This window comes from Octopus bimaculoides, chromosome 14, assembly GCF_046866305.1.
Source record: "Octopus bimaculoides isolate indiv1 chromosome 14, ASM4686630v1, whole genome shotgun sequence".
Taxonomy (NCBI): Eukaryota; Metazoa; Mollusca; class Cephalopoda; order Octopoda; family Octopodidae; genus Octopus; species Octopus bimaculoides.
In genome coordinates this window covers 53,466,083-53,492,264 of record NC_142941.1, presented here as the reverse complement: position 1 = coordinate 53,492,264, position 26,182 = coordinate 53,466,083, and the positions used below count along the sequence as shown (strand labels likewise).

The window sequence follows — 26,182 nt, the reverse complement described above, 5'->3', positions numbered from 1 at the left end:
CACACAAACATTTATATATACATATGTACATACATTTATATACATATACATATATATATATAGATACATATATTTATATACATATATATATATATATTTATATACATATATATATATATATACACATTTATATACATATATATACTGAGTGCTGACAATTTGTCGACAGACAATTTGCCAATTGGATAATTGGCTGATTGGACAATAAGTCAATATGCGGAAGTATTGATCATGGAGTTCATCAAAACGAAACGAGGAGACAGAAAGCTTGTATACAAAGGGTACGCCTATATTATTGATAGAAGCGGCAAATTGTCCAATCGGTCAATTGTCCTGTCTGTAAGTTGCCTGTCGGTCAACTGTCTGTCGATAAATTGTCCGTCTACCATATACAGATATATATACATATATATAGACATATATATACATATATTTATATGTATACATACACACACATATATATAAACACACACACACACACACACACATATATATACATATAGATACATAAATAGAGAAAGACAGAAAAATAGAATAAATTAAGTAAAAGTGTAAAAGTAGATAAAAGCAGTAAAAAAAAAATAAAATCCACTTTATTAATGGTTAATCAAGGGTTCAAATCCAGAATCCATCAATAAAAATTCATTTGAAAGTAGGGGGTTGACTTGACTGTGAAACCTTGATTGTGTATTTTGGAAATGTACAAATGAAAATAATAATGATAAAAAGTGTTGATGCGAAGGGGACAGCTTATGCAGTTGTAATAAGTTGGCAAATTTCTATCTCCTTCATGTCAGGCGTTTGCAACTTGAGTCCCTAAGTAAGAGAAAGAACAGAAATATTGTTTTAGTAATTCCATGATAGGATTATCTTTGGATAAAGAGATAATCTAGACAAGTAAAGTGGTAATGGCTTGAATCTTTATAGGTAAATATAAATATACACATATATATCATCCCCATCCCTTGAGAGTATGCCCAGCACTTTGCTACCATCTTTATCCTGCTGTCTCCCACTCTCTCTCCTTCTCCTGCACTCCTCTCAGGTTGGGTAACCATGTATTTCCTTGCGGCAGCACACCTGTTTTTGTCTTCATACCTGATATCTCTCTCTCTCTCTCTGGCCAGGAAACCGTACAGCAAGACACCTGTTTCTGTCTCTCTGCCTCACTATAACCTTTCATCATCTCACATAAGATCACCTCCTCCAATGCCCCTTTCCCTTGCAAAAGAGGGTCACCAAGTACTTTGCAAGACTAAAAAAAAAATCTCTTTTGCAAGGGTTGGTATTAAGAAGGGCATCCAGCTGTAGAAACCCTGCCAAAACATTGGAGATCAGTGCCACTCTCTAGCTTGTAGGTTCAATCCACGCCAGCATGGAAAGAGGGACATTAAATGATGATGATGATGATTGGCCAGATGAGGCAAACTGATAAAGGAGGAATATTACCAAAGAGACAAAGAAAGAAAGAAAGAAAAAAAAAAAGGGAAGGAAAAACAAGGATGAAACTTACTTTTTCATTGGCCAAATGAAGCAAACAGACAAAAGCAATTGGGATGCTGATGTTGTTGGCCATAAAACTCGGAACGCAGACTGGCAGCTTTTTCATCACTTCACTGAAGTATTGGGTATGATCTATTCTGTCGGCAGTTTCCAAGGCGATTCTGGGAGATTTTGAATTCTGGTCAACATTTTCCTAAAGTAAAATGGAAAAATAATTAATCAGAGAGTAAGAGAGCGGGGGGGGGGGGGGGGGGGAGACTCCGGTGAGATGTGATGATGGTATTTGTGGGTCATGACTTTCATGGTGTCAGGTTGGTCATGATGGTGACATTAATGATGACGATGATAACACTTATTTCAGTCATTAGACAGTGGCCAAGCTGGGGCACTGCCTTGGAGAATTTTTAGTTGAATGACTCAACCCCAGGACTTATCTTTTTAAGCCTGGTACTTATTCTATCAGTCTCTTTTGCCGAACCGCTAAGTTACAGAGACATAAACACACCAATACAAGTTGTCAAGCAAAAGTGGGGGCCAAAAACAAGGAAACACAATGGGCTTCTTTCAGTTTCCCTCTACCAAATCCACTCACAATGGCTTTGATCAACCTGGGGCTATAGTAAAAGATACTTTGCCCAAGGTGTCACACAGTGGGATTGAACCTGAAACCATGCAGTTACAAAGCAAACTCCTTGACTACACAGTCATCCCTGCACCAATGCGTACTTGATTAAATCAGCCGCATTAATTCATCGGTACTTTATCACACCAGCCCTAAGGAGATGAACAGTAGAGTCCACTCTAGCTAAATCTGAATTCAGAACAGAAAAGATACTTAACAATAACAACAACAACAACAATGAAGAATAGGAATCGTACTTTGTTTTCTGAAGTTGATGACAGTAGCTTCCACATGGATTCCTTAAGGCGACGGACATCTATCTTTTTCGCTGTTTTTGCATAATTGATGTTGATTTTGGCCACCTGACGGAGAGAGAGAGATGTTAGAGGTATCATGTGAAAGGGAACAATGAGACAGTGTGGTACCTTATAGTGAGCACTAAAACACTACTGAGTTATGTGGAATACATTATGAAGACAATAAGATGGTGTGGTAGTGAACATTAAAACGCTACAGAGCTATGCTAAAACATAAGGGAAAAGAAAATAGAAGGTATCTTAGTGATTTCTAAATGTCTTACTCAAGGACACAACATGCAGCCAGGTATTGAACTTGTAGTGGCTTCATTTAGGCATAGAGTAGATTCGAACCTGAATCTACCAATTTCCTTTAACATTTCAACAGCACTTTTCACATAGAGAAAACAATAGTGACAGCAGTTACATTTACTAGATGGCTTTACTAAGCCGATTTATGTATTTCCCCCACTTGACCCTTCTAACCTCTTGTCTGCAGTAGAGAAGTGAATTGAGATAACAATGGACCCCACAAAATATCCATTCTTTTGGTTGCTTCTTGCTTTCTTATAAATTCTAGCAGCCTTCAGGGAAAAGTTAGTCAGTGAGAGCAACTGACAGAGAGTAGGCTGACCAGCTCAAAACGAAATGCTGTCTCAACTGAAGTAACGTCACAGAGTGACAAGCATGGAATTAACCAACCGGATTGGTATCAAAAGGGTTAAGAATTGTTTCTCTATTATATATTTTAACCCTTTTGTTACCATATTTATGTTGAGGTGCTCTGTGTTTCTTTCAATTACTTTAAATATAAAAAAAGAATTTAGTTATCATTAAGCTAGCTCTAGGAACATAAATCGTGACTAAGGTTTGGTGGAAGATTTTAATTCAGGACTTTTGAAAACAAGACATTTGTACTCAGAGCCAGAACCTGTTTCAGCCAGGTTGGTAATGAAAGGGTTAAACTGAATTCCAATTTTATGAAGCTCAGCAATATTGCAAGGGTCATGGGTATTATTTATTATTCTTGGTTAAACATTTTTAGGGAGAAAAAGAATTATTTTTTCTAAATGTAGCAAAGCACTAAATTCTTAGAAATTCTTTGAGAACAAACCTTGTGCGGTTGAGCAATTAAACCATCTCCATCAAGGGTCGACAGTTTTGACATGTCCCCTCCGACGTTTGTTAAGTTGCCGTCAGAGCGCTGGCTGCTGTTGCTTGTGACACAACTAAACCCAAACAAATCTTCTGAAGTATCGTCGCAGTTATCATCATCCCCAGCCTGGAAGGAGAATAAAAAAACAAAAAAAAAAAACAGAAAAGAAAATAATAGAAAAAAGATAAATGTAACAGGGATAAGATAACAGGGTAACATTGTAAGAGGGGAATGTAAGGAAGAAGAAGATGAGAAGAAGAAATAAAATAAAACAGGATAACACACAAAGTGGAGAAATAAAATAAAATAAAAGAAAGTGGAACAAAACAATTAGAGGAGAAAGAGATTTCGTTTGCTGTAATAGGTTGGGGGATATAAAAACATTTTAAAGGATAGCGATAAAAAATAAAAAAATAATACAGCCTGGTGAGATATAATCGATTTACCCCCCTCCCCCACAATTGCTGGTCTTGAAATCCCTTGATATCAGGATTGTTGTTAATGGAACCAACTTAAAAAGATTACCTGGTCATAAGCAGGACAGTAATTCTCTTTATCATTGCTGTTGTTGTAATCGTAGTCACCCACAAGGTCATCAGCGTTCACAGAACTGCACACCTGTCGCCTTACCTGAAAGAAACCAAAGAAGGAAAAGAAGGATATAATTTCTTACATAATTTATACATTAGAAATAAAAACATTAATTATTATTATATTATTATTATTATTATTATTACTACAAAAGCAGCAAGCTGATAGAATGGTTGGCACGCCGGGCGAAATGTTTAGTGATATTTCGCCTGTCACTACGTTCTGAGTTCAAATTCCAACAAGGTCAACTTTGCCTTTCATCCTTTCGGGGTCGATAAATTAAGTACCAGCTGAACACTGGGGTTGATGTAATTGACGAGTTCCCTTCCCCACAAATTTGAGACCTTGTGCCTCCAGTAGAAAGGATCATCATCATCATCATCATCATCATTATTATTATTACAAAAGCGGAAAGCTGGCAGAAACATTAGCACACCAGGCGAAATACTTAGTGGTATTTCGTCTACCACTACGTTCTGAGTTCAAATTCCGCCAAGGTCAACTTTGCCTTTCATCCTTTTGGGTCAGATGTTGAAGATTTTTTATGGATGGATGGATGCCCCTCTTGTTGCCAACCCTCATCACACACAAAGAAGTTAAGCCTGTTTTTTCCATCAGTCAGGCAAACTGAAGCAAGCATAGCTATGCCCTTTGCCCAGGGACATCAACAACATGAGATCTGAACTTACAACCATGTGTGTTAAAGTATTCTACTCCACCACCACAGCCTCACAGCCATTGCAAAAATATAGACAATGAATATTAAAGTCTATCAGATTATAAGCAAACCAATTTAAAAAAAAAAACTCGTGGACAAGATACTTACAAGAAGGTTGGGTTTGAGAAATGAAGAGAACAAAGACGATACTTCATAATCGAGAATTTTGGGTAATGTTGTGTTTTCTTTTACCAAAGATTCAAGCTTCTTTTTCGTAAGAACACAACTCCGACCTTTCCGGAACTCTTCAGTAAAGTCTCTCTTGTCAGAAAAATTCAACAAAACTTTTTCTTTTTTGCTTGCTAGTTTACTTGAAGAACTTTTGTTGCTCACTAAAAGAAAGAAAGAAAGAAAGAATATATGTATGTATGTATGTATGTATGCAGGTATGTATGCATGGATGCATACATGAATGCATGCATGCGAAGGCGCATGGCTCAGTGGTTAGAGCATTGAGCTTACGATCATGAGATTGTGAGTTCGATTCCCAGACCAGGCTGCATGTCGTGTTCTTGAGCAAGACACTTTATTTCATGTTGCTTCGGTTCACTCAGCCGTAGAAATGAGTTGCGACGTCACTGGTGCCAAGCTGTATCGGCCTTTGCCTTTCCCTTGGACAATATCTGTAGCTTGGAGGGGGGGAGGCCGGTATGCATGGGTGACTGCTGGTCTTCCACAAACAACCTTGCCCAGACTTGTGCCTCAGAAGGGAACTTTCTAGGTGCAATCCCATGATCATTCATGACCAAAGGGGAGGGATATTTACCCTTTTAGATTTACATATATATATATATATATATATGTATATATATATGTATATATATATATATATATATATATATATATATATATATACATATATATATATGTATGTACAGAGTGTTTGAGGTGGTGTACAGATATTGTATATCAAGAAAAAAAGGAGGCAGTCAGAATTCTGGATAATTCTTTATTAGTGCTTTTGTTCATTTACCGAACTCATCAGGACAAAATTAAAACCAGAATGATAGTTTTCATTTTAATTTTGTCTTGACGAGTTCAGTAAACGAATGAAAGCGCTAATAAACAATTATCCAAAATTCTAATTACCTCCTTTTTTTCCCCAATATATATATATGCATGCGCGTGCACACACACACACACACACACACACACACAGAGGGTGATGCAGCAATGGAACAGCTCTGTCGATGGAGCCATAAATGCCTGAGAAGACTGGAAGAAAGTGGGTAGCAATGAGCAATAACAATTAGCAAAAAAGAATCTAGACATCAGGTAAAATTACCTCATGGTGAAGCGAGAAGAGAGAAGCTTGCCAAAGAGAGGCAAAAAAAAAATGAATGGTTTGTACTTACACCGGGCTAAGGGATGAGTTTTCCAATGAGTCGGTCCTTTCCAGGTTTGTAGTAGCTTCACGTTGAAGAAGGAATATTCTGAAGGGGCAGTAGCCAGAAAATCTACCAGAGAAGTTGTTGTGCTGGAAGTTGCAAAAAGACAAAGAGAATAAAAAGAATACATTTTAAAAGAATGGATACGTAAATAAATGGAAAATACACAAAATAAGGGGCGGGGGTTAAAAAATGTAGCAAAATAAAAGTAAAAAAATGTAACAAATTTTACCCTTGTAACAAGGGCCCCAGAACATATTAGAGGTATCTGGGGTGGGGGATGGGGCACCATGGTACAAGGATAAAAGGTGAGAGCGGGTGATCTGAGATAGTTTGGTGTCCCCTTCCTCTCCCTCACCATAAGGATAATTAGGATGGGTGGGGGTGAGGGAAGAGATAAAGAGGTACATTTAAGATATTTTGTGGGGGTCGCCTGATTACAAGGAGTGTATAGGAGGATAAAGAAACAGAAGCGTTATCTGAGATACACACCCTCCCATCTCACTGTTTCAAAGATACTTACGATGGGACAGAAGAGACATCTGAAATACCCAGGGTGGATGCTCCAGAGATGAGTGGACTGGGGGTGAGATAAACAACTGAAACATCTCAACTATTTGGAGGTCCCAGTTATGAGAGTAAAGGATGAGATAAGCAGCAGTAGGGTGATCAGAGATGCCCTGCCACACCTGTTACAAGCATAGGTAAGGTGGAGGAGCATGGTGAGATATCTCTTTTTTTATATCTATTTACTTGTTTCAGTCACTGGACTGTGGCTATACTGGGGTACCACCTTGAAGAATTTTTAGGTGACTGAACTGACCCCTGGGCTTATTATTGTTTCAAGCCTGGTATTTATTCTATTGGTCTCTTTTGCCAAACCGCTAGTTACAGGGACATAAACATGCCAACACCGGTTATCAAGCATAGTGGCCAACAAACACACACACACAACAGGCTTCTTTCAGTTTCTGTCTACCAGATCCCACTCACAACATTTGCCATACCTGCGCCTACAAAGGCAAAGTCAACCATGGCAGAATTTGAACTCACTATGTCCGGTGTGCTAACAACGGTTTGGACGGTTTGACTGAGGACTAGCAAGCCAGGGGCCTGCACCAGGCTCCAATTTGATCTGGCAATGTTTCTACAGCTGGATGCCCTTTTTAATGCCAACCACTCCAAGTGTGTAGTGGGTGCTTTTTACGTGCCACCGGTACAAGGGCCAGTGTGGCGGTACTGGCATCAACCACGCTTGAATGGTGCTTTTTACGTGCCACTGGCATGAGGGCCAGTCAGACAGCAGTGGTGTGTGAAAGATAAGCAGCATGGTTATGGTATATTTCCTCTTCTCCTTCCTTTGAGGGTTAAATAGGGAGGAAGAGAGAGAAATAAGAACCATTTCAGAAATTTGGTTGGGTTGGGGGTCATTACAAAGGCGAGAGAAAAAAATCCTTACTTCGTAGATGTCTTTTGTAGTAGGGATGATTCTCTTAGAGACAGGATATTCTCACCATCACCAACATGTTTGTTACTGGCTGAAATGATACAACACTAGGAGTTATCATGTGTGTGAGAGAGAGAGAGACAAAGAGAGGGAAAATATTGCATATATGAGAAAGAGAGAGAGAGGGAAGGGAGAAAAAGCATGGAGTACATGTGAGAGGGACACTGACAACATGTATCATGTGACAGTGTGCTCCATGTATGACACACACACACACACAATGTGCACTATTTTTCACAAACACACGATGTATCCATGAGACAAACAGACAATTTATAACATATGACAAAGACAGTTATCATCATTTTACCATCTGCTTTTCCCCACTTGCAATGGGTCAGATGAGATTGCATTGAGGCAGAGTTTGCTATAGTTGGATGTCCTTCCTAATGCCAATTCTCACCTGTATCCAAGCAATGATCCCCCAATCAATCAATCAAACAACCAACACCTTAAACATGCATCCTCGGTGGACTGCAGAGAAACTATCTACAGCATCTGCATGATCAGTGAAGCTTTTGTTTATAATCAGTAAAAACACACAAGTCAAAACGAAGGGAAATAAAAATTCACTCACGCACACACAAACATACATACACATACAAAGATACACAGACATACACTTGCTTACAAAAACATCAACATACACATACGCACGGAGAATAAAACCATTCACACTAACCTGTACCGACCATGTCCTCAGTTGGATCATTGTCTTCACCAGCATAATCATCACCATCATCATAGCCATCAGGAATATTTTCAAGTTCAGCATCAACATCAAAAGCATACTCAGGGTTAGCTTCATCATTCATCCTCATCGCCTGGAAGCAACAACAAAAAATTTGCCTGGAATTTGCAGAAGGAGGCTAAAAATACAGAGTGGATGCATGAACAACAATGGCATCATTAGGGATTCCATAGAGAACCCTAGGATACCATGAGCCGTTAAGCATACACTTAACAATAGGATTATCACACGGACCATTTATATCATCATCATCATCGTTTAACGTCCGCTTTCCATGCTGGCATGGGTTGGACGGTTTGACTGAAAACAGGCAAGCCAGAAGGCAGCACCAGGCTCCAATCCGATCTGGCAAAGTTTCTACAGCTGGATGCCCTTCCTAACGCCATCAAAATAGAAAGTGTATTTGCACAGCCGGATTATCCAGACTTATACATCCACTCATCTTCTTTGCCCACAATTCCTGAGAGAGTTGGGGGGGGGGGGGGGGTTAGAGTCCTTGTGTACCTCTTCCATAGGGTCTGATCAGAAGCCAGCATCATTAACACTTTCTGGTTGGATTCTTAAGTATGACTACTTGAGGTTATGGATACTATTCAATCCTCTTGATCTTGGTCTACCCCTATGTTACCTGCCGCATGGCTTTGCTAGAGGAATCTATCTTGTGGCTCTTTGGTTCTCCACTGCAGTTTTCTAATTCCATGTGTGTAGGACCAGAGATGTGACTGCTGAATGTCGAGAAGTGGTGGCTCAACTTGGACAGACTCCTTCAAGCTATGCATCCAGTCGAGCAACATTACTCCAGAGATCCTTCAAAAGAACCCCTAGTTTTATATTTAGTGGTAGGATTATATGTATCTTCAAAGTGGATTACACCTGTATTTATAATGGTTTCAAATTTTGGCACAAAACCAGCAAGTTCCGGGCAGGGGGATAGTTGATTACATCAACCCCCACCACCACCACCAATGCTCAGATTGTACTTCTTTTATCAACTCTGAAAGTATGAAAGGCAAAGGCGACCTCAGTGGGATTTGAACTCAGAACATAAAGATAGATGAAATGCCACTAAGCATTCTGCCTGATGTGTTAACAATTCTACAGCTTCCTGCCTTACTTGTATTGATAATAACTACAAAAGATAAACCAGCATGGAACGTCTGTTTGACAATATAATTACGTATGTATTACCACATGGTCCATTTAAGAAAGAATAAAAGGGAAATAGCTTTGTAACTTGGGTTTCAAACTCACTCACAAAAAAACCTGATGCCCCTGAGCTTCATACCCGAGAAGTATATCGTTAGATATTTGCAACTTTATGAATTAAATAAAAGAAAATAAATAAATCCAGTAGAATTTTACCTCAGCTTTCTCATTCCAGTCATTGAATTCAAAAGTAGAGAATGTTGGGCATATCTGAGCATCTAAGAATTTACTTTTATCCACATGATCTGCAAAAGGAGAACACAAGAAACTTTGCAGTTTAATTCAGAGAGTAAACATTAGAAAACGGGAAAAAATACAAAGAATAACAACAACCAAAAATTCTTTTTGGACAAATGGACGATGCTTGAACTGAACAAAAGCTTTTAAAATTGCTTTTATGAAATCTGCTCTGAGATCCTTTCATTCAGCAAAAACGATCAATTTCTTAATCACGTCGTGATCATGACCTGTAAGGAAACTTGGATTCTGTACAACAACTGGTAACGTTTTGTATAGTGACTGGACTGAGTTGAAACACTTTACCAAACTGAAGCAGGTACCAAAAGAAGGTTATGGATTTTGTTTAGAGATTGGTAATTGGAATCATTCACTGCTTTTCTTGATTCTTGGCAAAACACTATCATAGCAGAGAAGAACTGCCAGGAACGTGTAGTGGGATGTATAGCAAAAGGTGTTGTTGACGGTCCAATGTACGTTGTCGGGTGCAGCAGATTGAGACAGGTGTGTTGGACGACATCAAAGGAAAGCAATGAGGAAAGCATCGGACTGTAATTCAAATCATTTATTTGATCAACAGTTTCATCTACGTGATGGATACACAAAGATTGATTTACAATATCAATGAAGGCCGCTACATGAAGTTACCAACTGCTTCGAGTTGATGAAGTAAAACAACAACAGGAGAAGTAGTATGTCGATGTGATGAGATAGTACATAGCATATTTTGTGTGTGTGTGTCTGTGTTTTGGCCATTTGGTCAGGTCGTGTTGTTTCTCTGTCCTGTGTGTTTGTTCTGCTACTGTGTTGTGTCATTGGTTATCATCATTCGCTCATGCTGACTATGTGGCTCTCTGTTGGCTGCTTGTCTGTCACAAGCCATCTGGCTATCTGTCGTGTGTCTAAGGAAACCATATTCATAATGGTCATCCTAGCTAGAAGAACAGACATACCATAGGAGTAGTTTCTACTAATCTAGGTCACCTGCTGTCCAGTTGCACCTTCAGTGACACAGCTCAGGCTGGAGGTCGAACAGAAATCCATCCATCAACTCTGTAGCATAGACTCAGGTGAAAGTCCCCTCTCCCATTTATTATATATACGTGATGCATTCATATGTAGTAGGGAACAGCTAGCCTTTGGCTGCTATTTGGATCACATTGTGTCCCCTACTCTGATTGGTTGGTATTGGCACATTTTGTCTCCTATTCAATAGCACAAACCTGTAGCGGATAACCAGTCAGAGGCTCTAAATAGAATCACGTGGGTCAGCCTGTTTATTACCCCGTTTTAGCCTACAGCTCCTTATAAAAACTCAGCTTTTCCTCGTTCTGGTATCTTTGGTTCCAGATCTTTTAAGGTCTAGCCAGTGACCACGAAGACACAGCCAGTTCCAGCGCCAGACACCACAACCACAGCAGCTACATTGACACTTACCAATTTCGTCCAACAGTATTACGGCAACATCCACCTTAATCATCAACATCGTCTTAACGTTCTTCTTAGCAAAAATGAACTGATTCTAATGATTATTATTTCAATCAATAAAATTTAATCAGACCTGTGATATTGCTTAAAATTTAATGGTTAAAAACTGCAATTATTTTTGCACCACCGTGATAGAAACAGCAGCCTAGTCTCCCTCAGATTATACTTTACTGTCTTTAGAAATGAATAGCATATACACTATCTCTATAAAATAGACAGGATGGTCACATCTGAAACGTCTTTGATCTCATTTCTGCTAAATCAACGTTTACAACAGGTTAAACAGTATTAGCTTCTACAGCTCTCTTTCACAAACTTGGTGAAGGGACATAACTGTGTTTGCTTCAGTTTACCTAATTAAATACTAAATGGGCGCTGAATATACATAATGTAACAAACCAAGGAATTATAATCAATTAAAACTACATCCATAATGAGAAGAACCAATCATTATCTTAATGATTAAATGTGGTTTGAAAAGACAAGGAAGACAACAGATTAAATTTAAATTAAAAATAGCATGCAGTTGGAAGGAATTTAATCTCTGAAACTTCTAAGGAGAACTTTGGGCATAAGGATTGCACTTTGGAATGGTTTGAGTGGAGTCATTTAAATTCCAGAAGGAATATGGTGCTGTACTGAAAACACTGCTTCAAAGTGGATGTAATGTGATGCTACCAGCTTTTGAATATTGAAAATTGGCTCCCTACCACTGGACCAATTCCTGATCAATAAGAATGCTTACAATGGAAAACAAGGTGCACATAGGCACAATAACTGATGTCATCGGCAGTACTATTTTAATGTCTACTTTTCCATGTTTGCCTGGTTTGGATAGAGTTTATCTGAGGCAGATTTTCTATGGCCAGTTGCCCTTTCTCTTATGAACCCTCACCTGTTTCCAGGTAAGGCAATAGCAAGACATGTTCTCACAGGATATTGGAAATGAATGACACTGCTTGTATGACAGTGACACCTGTTTACAACTCTTGTATGATGCCAAGACAAGATGGCACACACACGCACGCGCACACACACACACACCAATGTACACATATACAAAGCCTTCTTTCACTTTCGGACTACCAAATCCACTTATAAGGTTTTGATCGACCTGGGGCTATTGTAGAAGACATTTGTCCAAGGTGCCACACAGTGGGACAGAACCCAGTACCATGTGGTTGGAAGGTGGATTTCTTAACCACACATCTACGCCTGAGATGAAGAGCACAAAGAAACAGAAAACTGTTCAAAAGAGAAAATAAAAGAACAAAAACAAAAACTTACTCTTAATATCGTCGACATCAATTGAATCTCTGTACGAGCTGTGCACTTTTTTATCCTCAATGTCCTTGATGACAGAAGAAGAATCGAGCACAATGTCACAGCAATCAGTGTAACAACTAATTGCACTAAGCAACAGATTTGAGTTGCCTTCAGCAAATGATGAAGTTAACGACTTGAACAGAGGGTCCATCTTTGAAAAGAAAGAAAGTAGAAGGGTTCAGAGATACAAGACAAAATGAATTAACATGAACAATAGACAATATACAATATGATCGATTACCAAAAAGATTGCTCTTTGGCGAGCTGCAAAAGGAAAAGCGCTCACAAGGCGGCCAGAAGAAGCGTTTTAAGGACGTACTGAAAGCCTTCAACATCGACCATGCAACTTGGGAGCAGTCTGCTCTAGACAGAGAAAGATGGTGATCAGCTGTCCACAAGGGTGCCAACACATGCGAGACCAATAGGATCGCTGTTGCAGAAGACCGCAGACAAGCCAGGAATAACAGAGCTAACAACCCTGTATCAGGCGCTACCATTCCCTGTCCACACTGTCAAAGACTCTTTCGGGCGCAGATTGGTCTCACTAGCCATCTGCGGACTCACAGAAAAAAGCCCACCCCCACCCCAGGATGACTAGATGGTCTTCGTCGCATCGACGGACAGACTACTACACAAGTAGAAAAGCGTTTGGAGAGCACAGACCTCCGCCAAGCAGCTCATTTCCACCCATGTACACGAATGCTGAAAATCGCCCAATTTCCCAAACCAACGCTGGCAAAAACATAACTTCCTTGGCAGGACAAAATCCACTGGACCCAAGAACCACATCATGCTCCAGTGTATGTTTGGCATGGTTTCTATGGCTGGATGCCCTTCCTCCTCCTACTACTATTACTACGACAACATTATTTTCATCACTTAAAACCAATTTTCAATGCTAGCATGGGTTGCACAGAAGCTGGCAAGGCCAGGAGCCACATCAGGTTCCACTCTCTGTTTTGGCATGGTTTCTACAGCTGGATGCCCTTCCTAATGCCAACCACTTTACAGAGTGTACTGGCTGCTTTTTATGTGGCACCACAATAGTGCCACACAATGGGCTTATTCAGTTTCCATCTACCAAATCTAATCAGAAGGCTTTGGTCAGCCTGGTGCCATAGCAGAAGACACTGCCTGCCCAAGGTGCCACTCAGTATAACTAAACCTGAAACCACTGGTCAACCAAGCTTAATATACCAACTAAACAACATTGTAAACAATGATTTTGCTTTGTTTTGTTTATATACACAGAAACAAAAAGAAAAAAGAAATAAATAAATCATTTCTCACCTCAAAGTCAATATCGAGTTTTTCCACATTAATATTCTTCAGATTGGTTTCAATTAATGTGTTCCGTCTCTGAAGTTAAACAAAGAGCAACAGATCAATACAAGCTTCATTACTGAGATCAAACGTGATATCGGGTAAAAAATATGGTTCCTAAACATGTCAGAAAACCAGCCTCCGATCCTGTAACCTAAACCAAAATATTGTGTTAAACTTACTTTATTATATTATTATCATCATTACCATTAATAATAATAATAGTAATAATAATAATAGGACACTTTGCAAAAAGTATGGACTTGACAGAGCAAAAACTTGGTACGACCACAAACCTGAAGGCATCGTCGAAAATAGAAATGCAAAAATCCTATGGTATTTTATGATGCAGTGCAACCATGAGAGAGAGAATAGGAAGCCGGACATAGTCTTAATTGAGAAAGAAAACAAACTATGCTGGATCATAGATATAGCATGCCCAGCTGACAACAAGGTATGCGATAAGGAAGAAAGAAAAGTCAAGAGATATGATAGGTTAGCTTGGGAAGTGAAGCAGTTGTGGTTGATGAAAAAGGTAGCAGTAGTACCAATAATCGTCGGAGCCCTGGAAACAGTGAGTAAGAATCTCGAGAAGTACATGGAACAAATAGGGGCTACAATAAGGGCGGAGCACTTGCAGAAAACAGCACTGCTTGGAACCGCTTGAATACTCCGGATGGTGCTTGAAAAATAAGGGGTGTTACCTTAGTTCAGAGGTAGTGAACAGCTGACACCGTAGTACATCTCCAGCGTTAGAAGCTGTGCAAAGGCAATAAAATATCATTATTATTCGACAGAGATGAATCGGAAGAACTATTACAGCATCAGAAGTAATGCCTTTTGGAATTTATTCCAGCCCTTTACATTAAGTTCAAATCCCACCAAGGTCAGCTTTGCTCTTCGTCTTTTCAGGGTAAAACAGCCATAAAATGCCATTAGTTTACCCCTAGTAACAGTATACTGTTGAGAGTTAAGTATTTTGGCTATATGCACAGTGCAGGGGCCAAGCAATGCCAGGGTATGAAAACTTGAGCCTTAAGCAAGTAAATCTACTCTCACTGCTTACCTGTTTGGCAAGCAGCAACTTCCAACAAAACCACATAAAATACAAAAAAAGAACGGTAAATAAATGACTAAACAACAGCAATAAATAACTTTAAAGGATTACCTTTTTCTTCTTCTCTTTTTTCGCGACATTTACACTTCCACTACCACCATCATCATCATCATCATCATTGTTATCATCACTTTCACCGTTCTCATCTCCATCATCTTTTTCTTTATTGTTTGTGGAAAGAGAAAAAATATAAATAAATATAAATAAATAAATCAGTTTTGGTGGTGCCACCATCACCGCCACCAGCAGCACCAACAACATATGTAATTACTGACACACAGACAGACAGACAGACGGAGAATTGGATTGAAGATTGATTACTAGACATACAGACAGACAATGAAAGTTGGACGTTAGAATGATGATGATGATGATGATGATGATACAAACTGCTCTTACTTTTCTTCTTATTGCCACGACTCAAAGTACTGAGGACTTTGTATGTCTCAGAGTGTATAGCATCAACCCGACTAGCATAGATTTTGGCACTGGCATCCAGTGTGGTACCGGCAACCTGGAATAAACAAAAACAAAATATTCCAACCTCAGATTAAAAGAGAGGACACATATACACACTTGTTCCATGTAATGGTGCAATGAAATTAGTTGCTTGACCTTCAGTAAACAGATACGTGTATATATATATATATAAATCTCTGTGGATTTTCACCTATTGCAGGGGGTTTTGGAACATACCACCCATGATAGTCAAGGGATTACCGTATATATCTGTATGCCCACCCCCCACTAATAAACTTGTAAAAACAAAAAACATTTACTGATCTTACAGACACACACAAATAGACAAACCAAAGCTTCATAGTCAAGGCTACTAATTAGTCTTATAACTACTTCCAATAACGATGTGTTAGCAAGGCTGGTCAAGTCCCACATCACACTGGTCAAGTCCCAAGTGAGATGTGGGACTTGACCAGCCTCTTGCTTAAAGGAAAAGGAAGAACTTGTGTGACTCACCTGAAAATCTCCCAGTTTTTTTCCTTTGAGAAGATCAGTCATATAGTCAATGAGATGAAGACCAAATGCATTCTTTGTGGTGATTTTCTAGAATTAGAAAATAAAGTAATAATCAACATATTGTGTTTTATTATATTATAAAATTCCAGAAGCATGATTATATAAGTCAGTTCTGACAGGATTTGAAGCAAAAGTGGAGAGAGAAAGAAAGAGAAGGGAAGAGAGAGAGAGAGAAAGAGAGAGAGAGAGAGAGAAAGAGAGAGAGAGAAAGAGAGAGAGAGAGAAAGAGAGTGAGAGAGAAAGAGAGAGAGAGAGAGAAAGAGAGAGAGAGAGAGAGAAGAGAGGAGAGAGAAAGAGAGAGAGAGAAAGAGAGAGAGAGAGAAAGAGAGAGAGAGAGAAAGAGAGAGAGAGAGAATGAGAAAGAGAGAGAAAGAGAGAGAAAGAGAGAGAGAGAGAGAGAAAAGAGAGAGAGAGAAAGAGAGAGAGAAAGAGAGAGAGAGAGAGAAAGAGAGAGAGAGAGAAAGAGAGAGAGAGAGAAAGAGAGTACGTGTGTTAAATGACTAATTCAACTACTCAACAGAGTCTTGCAAATAATTTGAGAACAATTTTAAGCTGTTGACTTAGTAGGTTTAACATTTCATTTTTTGACAGAACTTTGGTTGCTTGAAAATCTAATCCTCTTCTTTATTTGTCAGGTAAATAGCGAAACTATGGGTCAAAAGCAACACAGGCCTTCCTTGGTGAGAAGGTGCTATTTTGTGTAAGGACCAACATCTGGCCCAGTAATAACCCAGATCTCATCCTTCTCAATTACTTTTTATGGGGGCATACTTCAAGCAAAGACCAATGCTTCACCATACTTGAGTATCAACAGTTTGAAGACCTGCATCGTGCATGTGACATGCAAAATCAAAAAGGTGGAGGTCGTGGCAGCTGCAAAAAAATTTCTTTCTCGTGTGGAGGCAGTAATTGTCCAAAAGGGCAGCCATATTGAGTGATAAATGTTTTTTTTTATAATAAATGTTACATTAAAATTATATCTGTCTACTTCCATTATTTTAGTTAGTATTCATTAACCAGTTTTATGCATTGTAAAAATTGTCTCAATTTATCTGCAAGACCCTGTATTGCAAGCATTCTAGTTGCAACCCATAATCTCAGAACAAGTTGCTCTCCAAAGGGACCAAAAAGATTTGATTATGAATTAGTAATTTTTCACACATGCACTTACATAAATTTGCAGCAACACTTACTGAGAGAACGTGTTTCAGTCATCCGGAACATGTTAAACTTAGCTGTTTCTTGCAATAAACACATCTAAAGGAAAATTTTTTCACGAACACTTGAAATACTATTTTGCTTGTGTAGACACCAACAAATCTTATATAGAATTCCCCCACCCCACGCGTCACATGGACCCTGGTTGAGAATCACTGATTTAGATCGTTTTTAAAGCAAGAAGCTTTTATCATAGAACCAGGGACAATCTCAGGCAGGTTGGTATGAAAAAGGTTAATGTAGTTAATACTCACATTTTCAGCATTCAGCTTCACACAATTAGTGTAATGTTCAGTTAGCTGAGACACACTGAGACCTTTCAAGGGATTGCTGCTGCTGCTGTTCCTTGAAATAGGAAAAAAATGGAAATTATAAACAAAATTATACAATGACAGGAGTGAATTTGGTAGGGAACATCAAATTTAATAGAAATAAAATTTAATTTTGTCATGTCTGAAACAACACAAGGCCAACGATGAATGAGTACTTTAATACATACATATATATATATATATATATATATATATATATATATATATATAGGGAGAATTCACAAAAAATTAATGGACGAAGACAGGTGGTGTAGAAACAAATAGATGTATTAGTATAATGCTCAGGAATTGAAAAAAATCTTTAATGTTTTGAGCCTATGCTCTTCCACAGAAAGGAACACAGAAAGAAACAAGGAGAGAAAAAAATGTGTGTAGTGGTCAGCGATCTGAGTACTTTAATACACACACAGCCCAAAAATCAAAAGAGTAAAAGCCAAATTTGAGACAAAGAGGAGACAAACAGGGTCAGACAAATGGATGCACATGCTAGAAAAGTGTAGAAATATAAAGTAAAAAACTACAAAGAAGTTAAATATACCAAAGGAAGGAAGAGAAGAGAATCTGATATATCTTTATAAAAGATAATGAAGAGAGAAACAGGAGAAAGAAAAACGCATGGATACAAAAAAAAAAAACATCTGTTCACACAGACACACACAAATTAAACAAATACATAAATTATGCACAAATTAAATACTTACACACACACATTCAAACAAATTAAACACATGCACAGCCATTAACAAAGCATAATGAGATGGAGACAACATGATAAGAATGAAAAATGTCAGTCTTACTTTGGACTAGATTTATTGGATGTCAACGGGCTGGTCAAGTGTTTGTTCTGTATCTCCATCAACTTTGACTTGCGCCGTTCTCGAAGCTCTTCAGCATCATCTTTGTTAGTCAGCAAGGCAGGAGTACCAAGACTGAGTCTTCTCGATGTAGTCCCCGGTGAGCCGACATGGGGGGGTGGCGAATACGTTGGCCATGTTTTAAGCAGACACTTTAAAAAATAAAAGAGAAAACAAAATCACTTAATGGTTACGTAACATCATCATCAATCTATCTTTACCATGCAGGTTTGGGTGGGAGAGGTTTTCTGACTGGATGCCCTTTCGGATGCCAACCCTTATAGTTGCCTCTTGTGACATGCAGGGACACAGTGCACCTATTCAACAAAAATATGAATCAATTTACTATGTGGCTTCAGGTTCAATCCCACTGTATGGCACCTTGGGTGTCTTCTACAACAGCCATGGGCCAACCAAAGCCTTGAGTGGATTAAAACAACGATAACGACCTCAACAACAATAAGACACCAAATCATCATCATCATCATTTAATGTCTGTTTTCCATGCTGACATGGACTGGATGATTTGACAGGGGCTGGTAAGGCCAGGATCCACACCAGGCTCCTTTGTCTGTTCTGGCATGGTTTCTGCAACCGGATGCCCTTCCTGATGCCAACCACTAAATGTGAATAAATAAATAAGCAAAATTGAATATATCTGCCACCTATTTGTGTGTGTATGTATGTGTGTATGTAGTGAATAATGCATATGTTGGAGGGCGAAGATATTGATTCCAAGAAAGAAAGACGGTGGCCGAAGGGTTAATAATATATAGTTTAACTTCTGGTCACCAAAAAAAAAAAAAAAGTCTAATAGGTTTTAAAAAATGTGTAGAAGACGAATATGAAAACAAAAATTCTCTCAAACGAACGGGGTGGGGGTGATGAGAGGACTTTCGGAAAATTCACAAGATTCGATGGCAGAAAGAATGCAGATCCGATTTTTCCCCTCATAACTTTCTTGGCCCTCCAACATATGCATTATTCACTACATACATACATATGTGTGTGTGTGTGTGTGTGTGAGCTTCATTAAAGTTGTTGGGTGTGGCATGAATCTCACTTCTTCGACATAAACAGACCAGAATCAGATTAAGTGAATGGAAATAACAAACAGAACAATACAAGAGCTACAAGCCTCGGAAATACAAATCGTGATGGTTCGAATTCCTAGAAAGAACAGCCAAATCTCCGTTAGATCCCACCTCACGGATTTAAACAAAGAAGAACTCATTTGGATAAAATAGTCTGAGATAAACTAGGCCTGAAAAATATATAGGATAGACAAGACTGAACCACTTTGGGCTATAAGTTTGGTTGATCAGTTAACTAGACATTAAAACAGGACACACAAAAACGAACCGATGGAGGAAATACTGTTTTCTCCGACTGATAAAAATATTTCCCTTAAAGTACACAACCTACGGTCTTGATCAAGATAATGTATATTGAATAATGTATAGTCTTAGATACTCTTAAAAAGACGGGATGGTCACGATTGCAAAGCCTTTGATCATAGGCGTGTTCCATACAGTTTGGCCTAGGGTTAAACAAATTTGAAAATTAAGCTGAAACTGACAGAGCACCTAATCAAATATTAATAAAAAGGGAATAGCTTTCACTACATTCAGAAAGTTTGTCAAATCTTAATATCGCAGTGGCGATACGTTAAATGTGATATAAAAGAAATTAAATAAACTAATTATTGTTTACTAACCTTATTGATGAATTAATTTAAAAATATGTCAACAAGCAACGATCATTAAAAGACTTTGAAGTTTGCGCCAGGAGTGAAGTCTCGCAACTTCTCGTTTACAAATGCGAGAATTAAGCGAGATATCGTTCGGATTGTCATTAATCTTCTTTCTTCCATTTTAATATTTCTTATTAAATTAGTGGAGATTTTTAGTGCAGTTGAAGTCAACTTTGTCTTTTATTTCATCGGTGTCAGTTTTATCTTTCACCCTTCCGATATCGACAAAATAAAGCACCAGTCAAGTACTGGAGAGAATAGTGTTTACTAACTTCCTACCTTCAAGATTATTGGCCGAGAGTTTTAATTAGAAGACATTAACTAAGGCGATATATTGGCAGAATCGGTAGAGTGTGCGACAAAATGCCTGGGTTATTTGTTTCGGCTCTGTATATTCCGAGTTCAAATCCCGCCGTGGTGAACTTCCTTTCTCTCCTACCTGGGATGGATTAAACCCCTCACTTCAATATTGATTGCCTTATGCCTAAATCAGAAACGAAATATTCTTATTAATTAAGGCGGAGGAGTGAAAGAGTCGGACAAAATGTTTTGTGATATTTATTCCGGCTCTTTACGTTCTGAGTTGAAATCATGCTGAGGTCAACATTGCCTTTCATCCCTCCGTTATGAATACTATAAAAAGTACGGGAGGCTGGTTTAATCGGCTACTCTCCTCCCCTGAAATTTTAGGCTTTGAAACGATTCTTGGCAGGTGGCGGCGAGATGGCAGAACTTTTAGCACACTGGACAAAATGCTCGGTGACATTTCGTCTGTTTTTATTCTGTGTTCAAATTTCACCAGGTTCGACTTCGCTTTTTATCTTTTCAGAAATCATAGAAATAGGTACCAGTTGAGCAATGGGACCGATGTAATCGATTTACCATTCAGCGTCCTCCAAAATCGCTGCCAAAAAATCGGAAAGAATTATTGTTTATTTGTTTTATTTTTATTTACAAAACTTAGAGTGAGACAGACGGGCAGTACTCTTAACCTTTGGGAATGTAAGGAGAAAGTTGACTTCAAACGGGAAACCTGATAGGAACGTTTGAGTAGACCTCTGTTACGTTCATGTGTAGGGTTTATGGTGGAGATTAAGACCCGAGGAGAAAATATATTATGAAGATTGTCAGTTGTGTTGTTTTCTTTACTGTTGTTATTTAATCTCAAGATAATTCTCATCAAGCAGACCCATGACCAAAATGTATTGCAGCTGTGACCAATTGATTTTTTTATTTACTTATTCATTCAGCCATTCATTCCAGATACATTATCCACCTGTACAAACTAAATTCTAATAACGGAATCGATAAAATAAGTATCAAGTATCAAACTCTAATCGATTCTCCGACTTCTCATAAAATGTGTTACCTTGTGCCTATGTAAAAGAAGAAAATAAGAAAGAAAACTGAATGCAAGATCGATCCTCTACGTGGTCGCTCAGCTTTCTAGAAATAGCAAACAAATCAACCTGAAATCACACTCTACTGTTTTACATAAAGAAAAGATATAAGATAACATGGTCCCCACATAACCTTAGAAAGAACGGTCGGTCAAACTATAGGGTTTGACCCGAGCAAAAAAAGAAAAAATATTCCGAGTCGTCTCACCATAGCCCCCCCCCCCCCCAATTTTTTAAAATAGCGTAATAGGTGTACATGTAGTAAACGAATATGAAAAAAAAATGTGCACTGGCGAACATGGGGTGTATATGCGTACACACACATATGTCTGTGTGATTTGCATGCAATGTACGTATAGAGAGAGTGGGCTAGAAATAATAATAATATAAATAAATATATATCGCTTGACAACCGATGCTGGTGTGTTTAAGTCTCCATAACTTAACGGTTCGGCCCAAAAGACCGATAGAATAAGTACTAGGCTTCCAAAGAATAAGTCCTGGGGTCGATTTGCTCGACTAAAAGCGGCGCTCCAGCATGGCCGCATCTCGAGAGAAAAAAAAAGAATGGAAAGAGTAAAGTTACGGAAATCAAGGGTAAAAAACCGGGGAAGGAAGGAGTGAAAACAACCCGAAACTTCTCCCTCGCCAATTTATTTTTTTGTTATAAGTTTTACCAGCATAATTGTAATCTATACCCCCGTAAATGTATCTCTACAAAATTTCATTAAAAGTTATGTACTTTCAGAAAATTACGAGGTAAACAAAGTTCTGTGTGGTGCACCAATCTGTAGTTATGACACAACATCGACTTAAACAGTTGTGATGCCATGAAGAATGGCAGACAATAACAAGAATTCTTGCCAACGAAGGAGCTTTTACGTAATCGCACAACTTTCAGAATTACCAGCAAAATGTTCACAACGATTTAGCTGATTGGGAAAGAGGGAAGACCATCAAGTGCAACACCGAGCCCCTGGTCGTTCGGTCTGCTTGTATAGGTGGCCAAATCACGCCTTACTTTCTCTTATAAAAGGAAAGGGATGTGGATATTTGTAGTCTTAGATACACTACGTCTAATAAATTGATGGGATGGTCACAGGTTGAATACTTTCGAGCTTAAGGATGATCTGGAGTTAAACGACAACTTTGGTACCACGCTACACCGAGTTGCTGAGAATTGGAAAAACAATCAGTTTGGAATACTGTGACATGCAACGTTGAACAAATTAATTTAGGTTCTTTAATACAATAAAAAAAATTTTAAACCCAGCTATCAATAAATAAAGATGGATGAGGGAAGGATAAAAGAAATTTTACTCAATGGGAAGGAATTTAAAAAGTAATGAACACTCCAAGGGAGGTAACTCACCAACATTGTTGGCCACAGACGTTTGAAAATGTTTTCAAGAAATTATTTTATTTGGCGAAAATATATATTTATCCTTTATTAATTTATCTGACATGATATAAATATTTCTTGATTTCAGAAGAAACAGAAGTCTTACAGCGTTAAAAAGATAATGAACGCAGATATGATTTATCTACGGAGTTGTTTAAGAATAACCTTTTATGGTTATAACATTTTGCAAAGGAAAGTTTATATTTGTATGAATACGTTATTATAAGTAATTGTTTTATTTGTCTATGGAGAACATAAAGCACATTGTACGATTTGGACTCAGGATTGTAAGAAAAAATCCCAAACAAGGCGATAGCAAGAATAAAAAAAAGCACTTGAATATCTCGTTTTTAATGAGTGTATGATAAGCAATGAGCTTGGCAGAAACCATCACCTTTCAAACAACATCGGTTCTGCTAGTGTTTGGGTAAATTTGAACTAAGCGCTACAAGTTAAGGAAGTATAACAGCATTAAGTTGCACTAATCAATGATACTCATTCGCATCTATGCAGGCTTTTATAAGGAAATACCCTACAACTAATCACCAGCCATTTGCCTTACAACTTTGTATGTTGCAGACAGCTGTGGCTTTCTATTGAAGGTCTCACTGAATGTGATGCTACACATTTTGGATCTAGTATAATATGGGTAAGTCTAGCGTTACTGCCTGGTGTAACAACACTGTCAACTCTCTTGACTATGCCCCATATGGAATAGTCCAGTGGATTGACGTCTGGTGAGCTAGGAGGCCATGTATCTGGGAGAACACCATGAAGAAGATCAGTATGTATCCATGCTTGGGTTTTCCTAGCCTTATGAGATGGTGCAGAGGCTTGTTGGAAGACATAGTGTTCTGTTGCATACTCTGTCTATCTGGGGCCTCACAACTTTTTCCAACATCTCTGTGTAGACAGCAGCATTGATTCTTAAGCCCTGTGATAAAATGTGAAGAGGTATGACATCATCCTCATTGTGGATGGCTCCCAAAACCATCACAGTTGCTGGGAACATCATTCAGGTCTCTTCATAACCATCTGTTGTTCTTTTGGTTTACCTTTTCATCTTGATTAAAGTTTCCTAGTCTCTTGGTGTTTTAACTTGTTTAGCAAGCATTTTGCATGGATTGAAAGATTCTTTTTTTTCACATCTGACATAAACATACATACTCTGCATCACATACAACTTGTCCCAGACGTCCTCATGTACAGCTCTTCTGATAATACATTCTAGAAGCTTGAGGGCTTTTGTAATGGCTCTGATTAACTTTCTAAGGGATTCTTATTATCTCTTGGACTTTTGGTATTATGTGTTCTGATGGAATAAGAATCCTGTGCATGCATTTTGAATTTAGTTGTTGATGTTGGATCCCTGTTAGTCGTTTCCAGCTCCTTTTGATCTTTGACAACAAAGGACCTGGCAACTTTCAGGAAGTCAGTTATTTCTGTGTCACTATGGAGAGTGCTTCCAAATGTCAGAGTATATTCCTGTAATAATTGAGAAATTACAGAGTTTGGTAAGTACAGGAACAAGTTCTGTGGTGCAAGGCATGTGACCATGGGGGGCAGTATGGGATCATGAAAAGAGGAGACCATTTTAATTGTGATAGCAAGAGACAAAATGGGAAAATTGTATGCTTGTGCCCAGGAGGCTCAGCCGAATCTTCCTCAAATCAGTCCATCATCTTAGAAAAGAAAAATGAGTGGTGCACTTAGATATGATGGTCCTAGATGTCCTGTTGAGGAAAAGATAGGATGTTCATGGCTAGAATCCATTAATTGGTAAAGGTCTATGCCAGTGGTTCTCAACCATTTTTTGCTTGTGAACCCCTTAGATTTCTATTTTACTCATTTAGCCATTCAATGTATATAAATAAATTCTGCTGTATTTTTATAATTAAAAATGGATGACAAGACTGGCTTTTGAAAGTGTGATCTAACCATAGACAAGTGAGGTCATATTTAGACCCTCTTCTATCATAAAGAACTTCAACTGCTACATATCATCATCTTTTTGGTATGTTTACAATGGTCAGAAAGAATTTGTTGAGACAAAATTTTTTGTGGCTGGATGCTCTTTATGTCACCAACCCTTGCCTGCTTTCAAGTAGGTTAATATTTCCCCTCGACTAGATATGTTTGTCTAGAACAGTGATTCTCAACCATGTCTTGCCTATGGATCCCTTTGATTCCCATTTTACAAAACAAAACACTATTATATTTTTATAATTATTGTTAGAAACTGTATAAAAAAAGAAATTGTTAAAATTTATTGCAGATAAATTTTTTTAACATATTCTTATATGGATCCCTAAGGTTCATATGGACCCTAGAAGAGAACCCCTAGTCTAGAACACTGGAAACAAATGACACCACTTGTATGATGGTGACACTTGTTTACAATAATCACAAGCACATATATTTGTACATCATCTTTTAACGTCCGCTTTCCATGCTAGCATGGGTTGGATGATTTGACTGGGGACTGGCAAACCAGATGGCTACACCAGACTCCAATCTGATCTGGCAGAGTTTCTACAGCTGGATGCCCTTCCTAATGCCAACCACTCCGAGAGTGTAGTGGGTGCTTTTTACGTGCCACCGGCATGAGGGGCAGTCCGGCGGTACTGGCAACGGCTACGCTCAAATGGTGTCTTTTACGTGCCACCTGCACAGGAGTCAGATATATACAAATACATATGTGTTAGGCATAGGAGGAATTTGTTGTTATGTGCAAGAGAGAAGACTGCGCTGGTCTGGTCATGTGATGTGGATGGATGCTGACAGTTCCATAAAGAAGTGCTGATCTCTCAAAGTGGATGGAACATGCAGAAATGAGAGGCCCAGGATGACATGGGATGAAGTATTGCAGAACCTTTCAGGTGAGATGAAAAAAGGAGATACCTGGCACCTGGCCATATTCAAGAAGACCCATAACCCGCAGCAGGTGTTAAGACCAATC

The 26,182-nt window shown here is 38.5% G+C and overlaps 1 protein-coding gene across 1 annotated transcript; it reads right to left on the bottom strand.

The window, feature by feature from the left end:
- Positions 1-552: 552 nt before the first annotated feature.
- On the bottom strand, positions 553-21,116 carry LOC106867710 (condensin complex subunit 2). The gene is made up of 18 exons (XM_089362952.1): positions 20,386-21,116; positions 18,612-18,820; positions 17,737-17,827; positions 16,205-16,291; positions 15,629-15,743; positions 15,281-15,390; positions 14,080-14,148; positions 12,751-12,940; positions 9,895-9,983; positions 8,464-8,605; positions 7,734-7,812; positions 6,242-6,363; positions 4,995-5,218; positions 4,103-4,207; positions 3,536-3,703; positions 2,383-2,487; positions 1,514-1,696; positions 553-816 (listed from the first exon to the last, which is right to left on the bottom strand). Exons 2-18 carry the CDS (start codon positions 18,668-18,670, stop codon positions 751-753), a joined length of 2,004 nt encoding a protein of 667 aa, XP_089219078.1. The 5' UTR covers positions 18,671-18,820; positions 20,386-21,116; the 3' UTR covers positions 553-750.
- Positions 21,117-26,182: the final 5,066 nt, after the last annotated feature.

Excerpts from the sequence above, each read along its gene's own strand:
- LOC106867710 (XM_089362952.1), bottom strand. The coding sequence starts at position 18,670 with ATGGAGATACAGAACAAACACTTGACCAGCCCGTTGACATCCAATAAA. Across the intron at positions 14,149-15,280 it reads AAAAAGAGAAGAAGAAAAAG|AGACGGAACACATTAATTGA; the intron begins GTAATCCTTTAA and ends GTTTAACTTCAG. Across the intron at positions 4,208-4,994 it reads TTCTCAAACCCAACCTTCTT|GTAAGGCGACAGGTGTGCAG; the intron begins GTAAGTATCTTG and ends GGTTTCTTTCAG.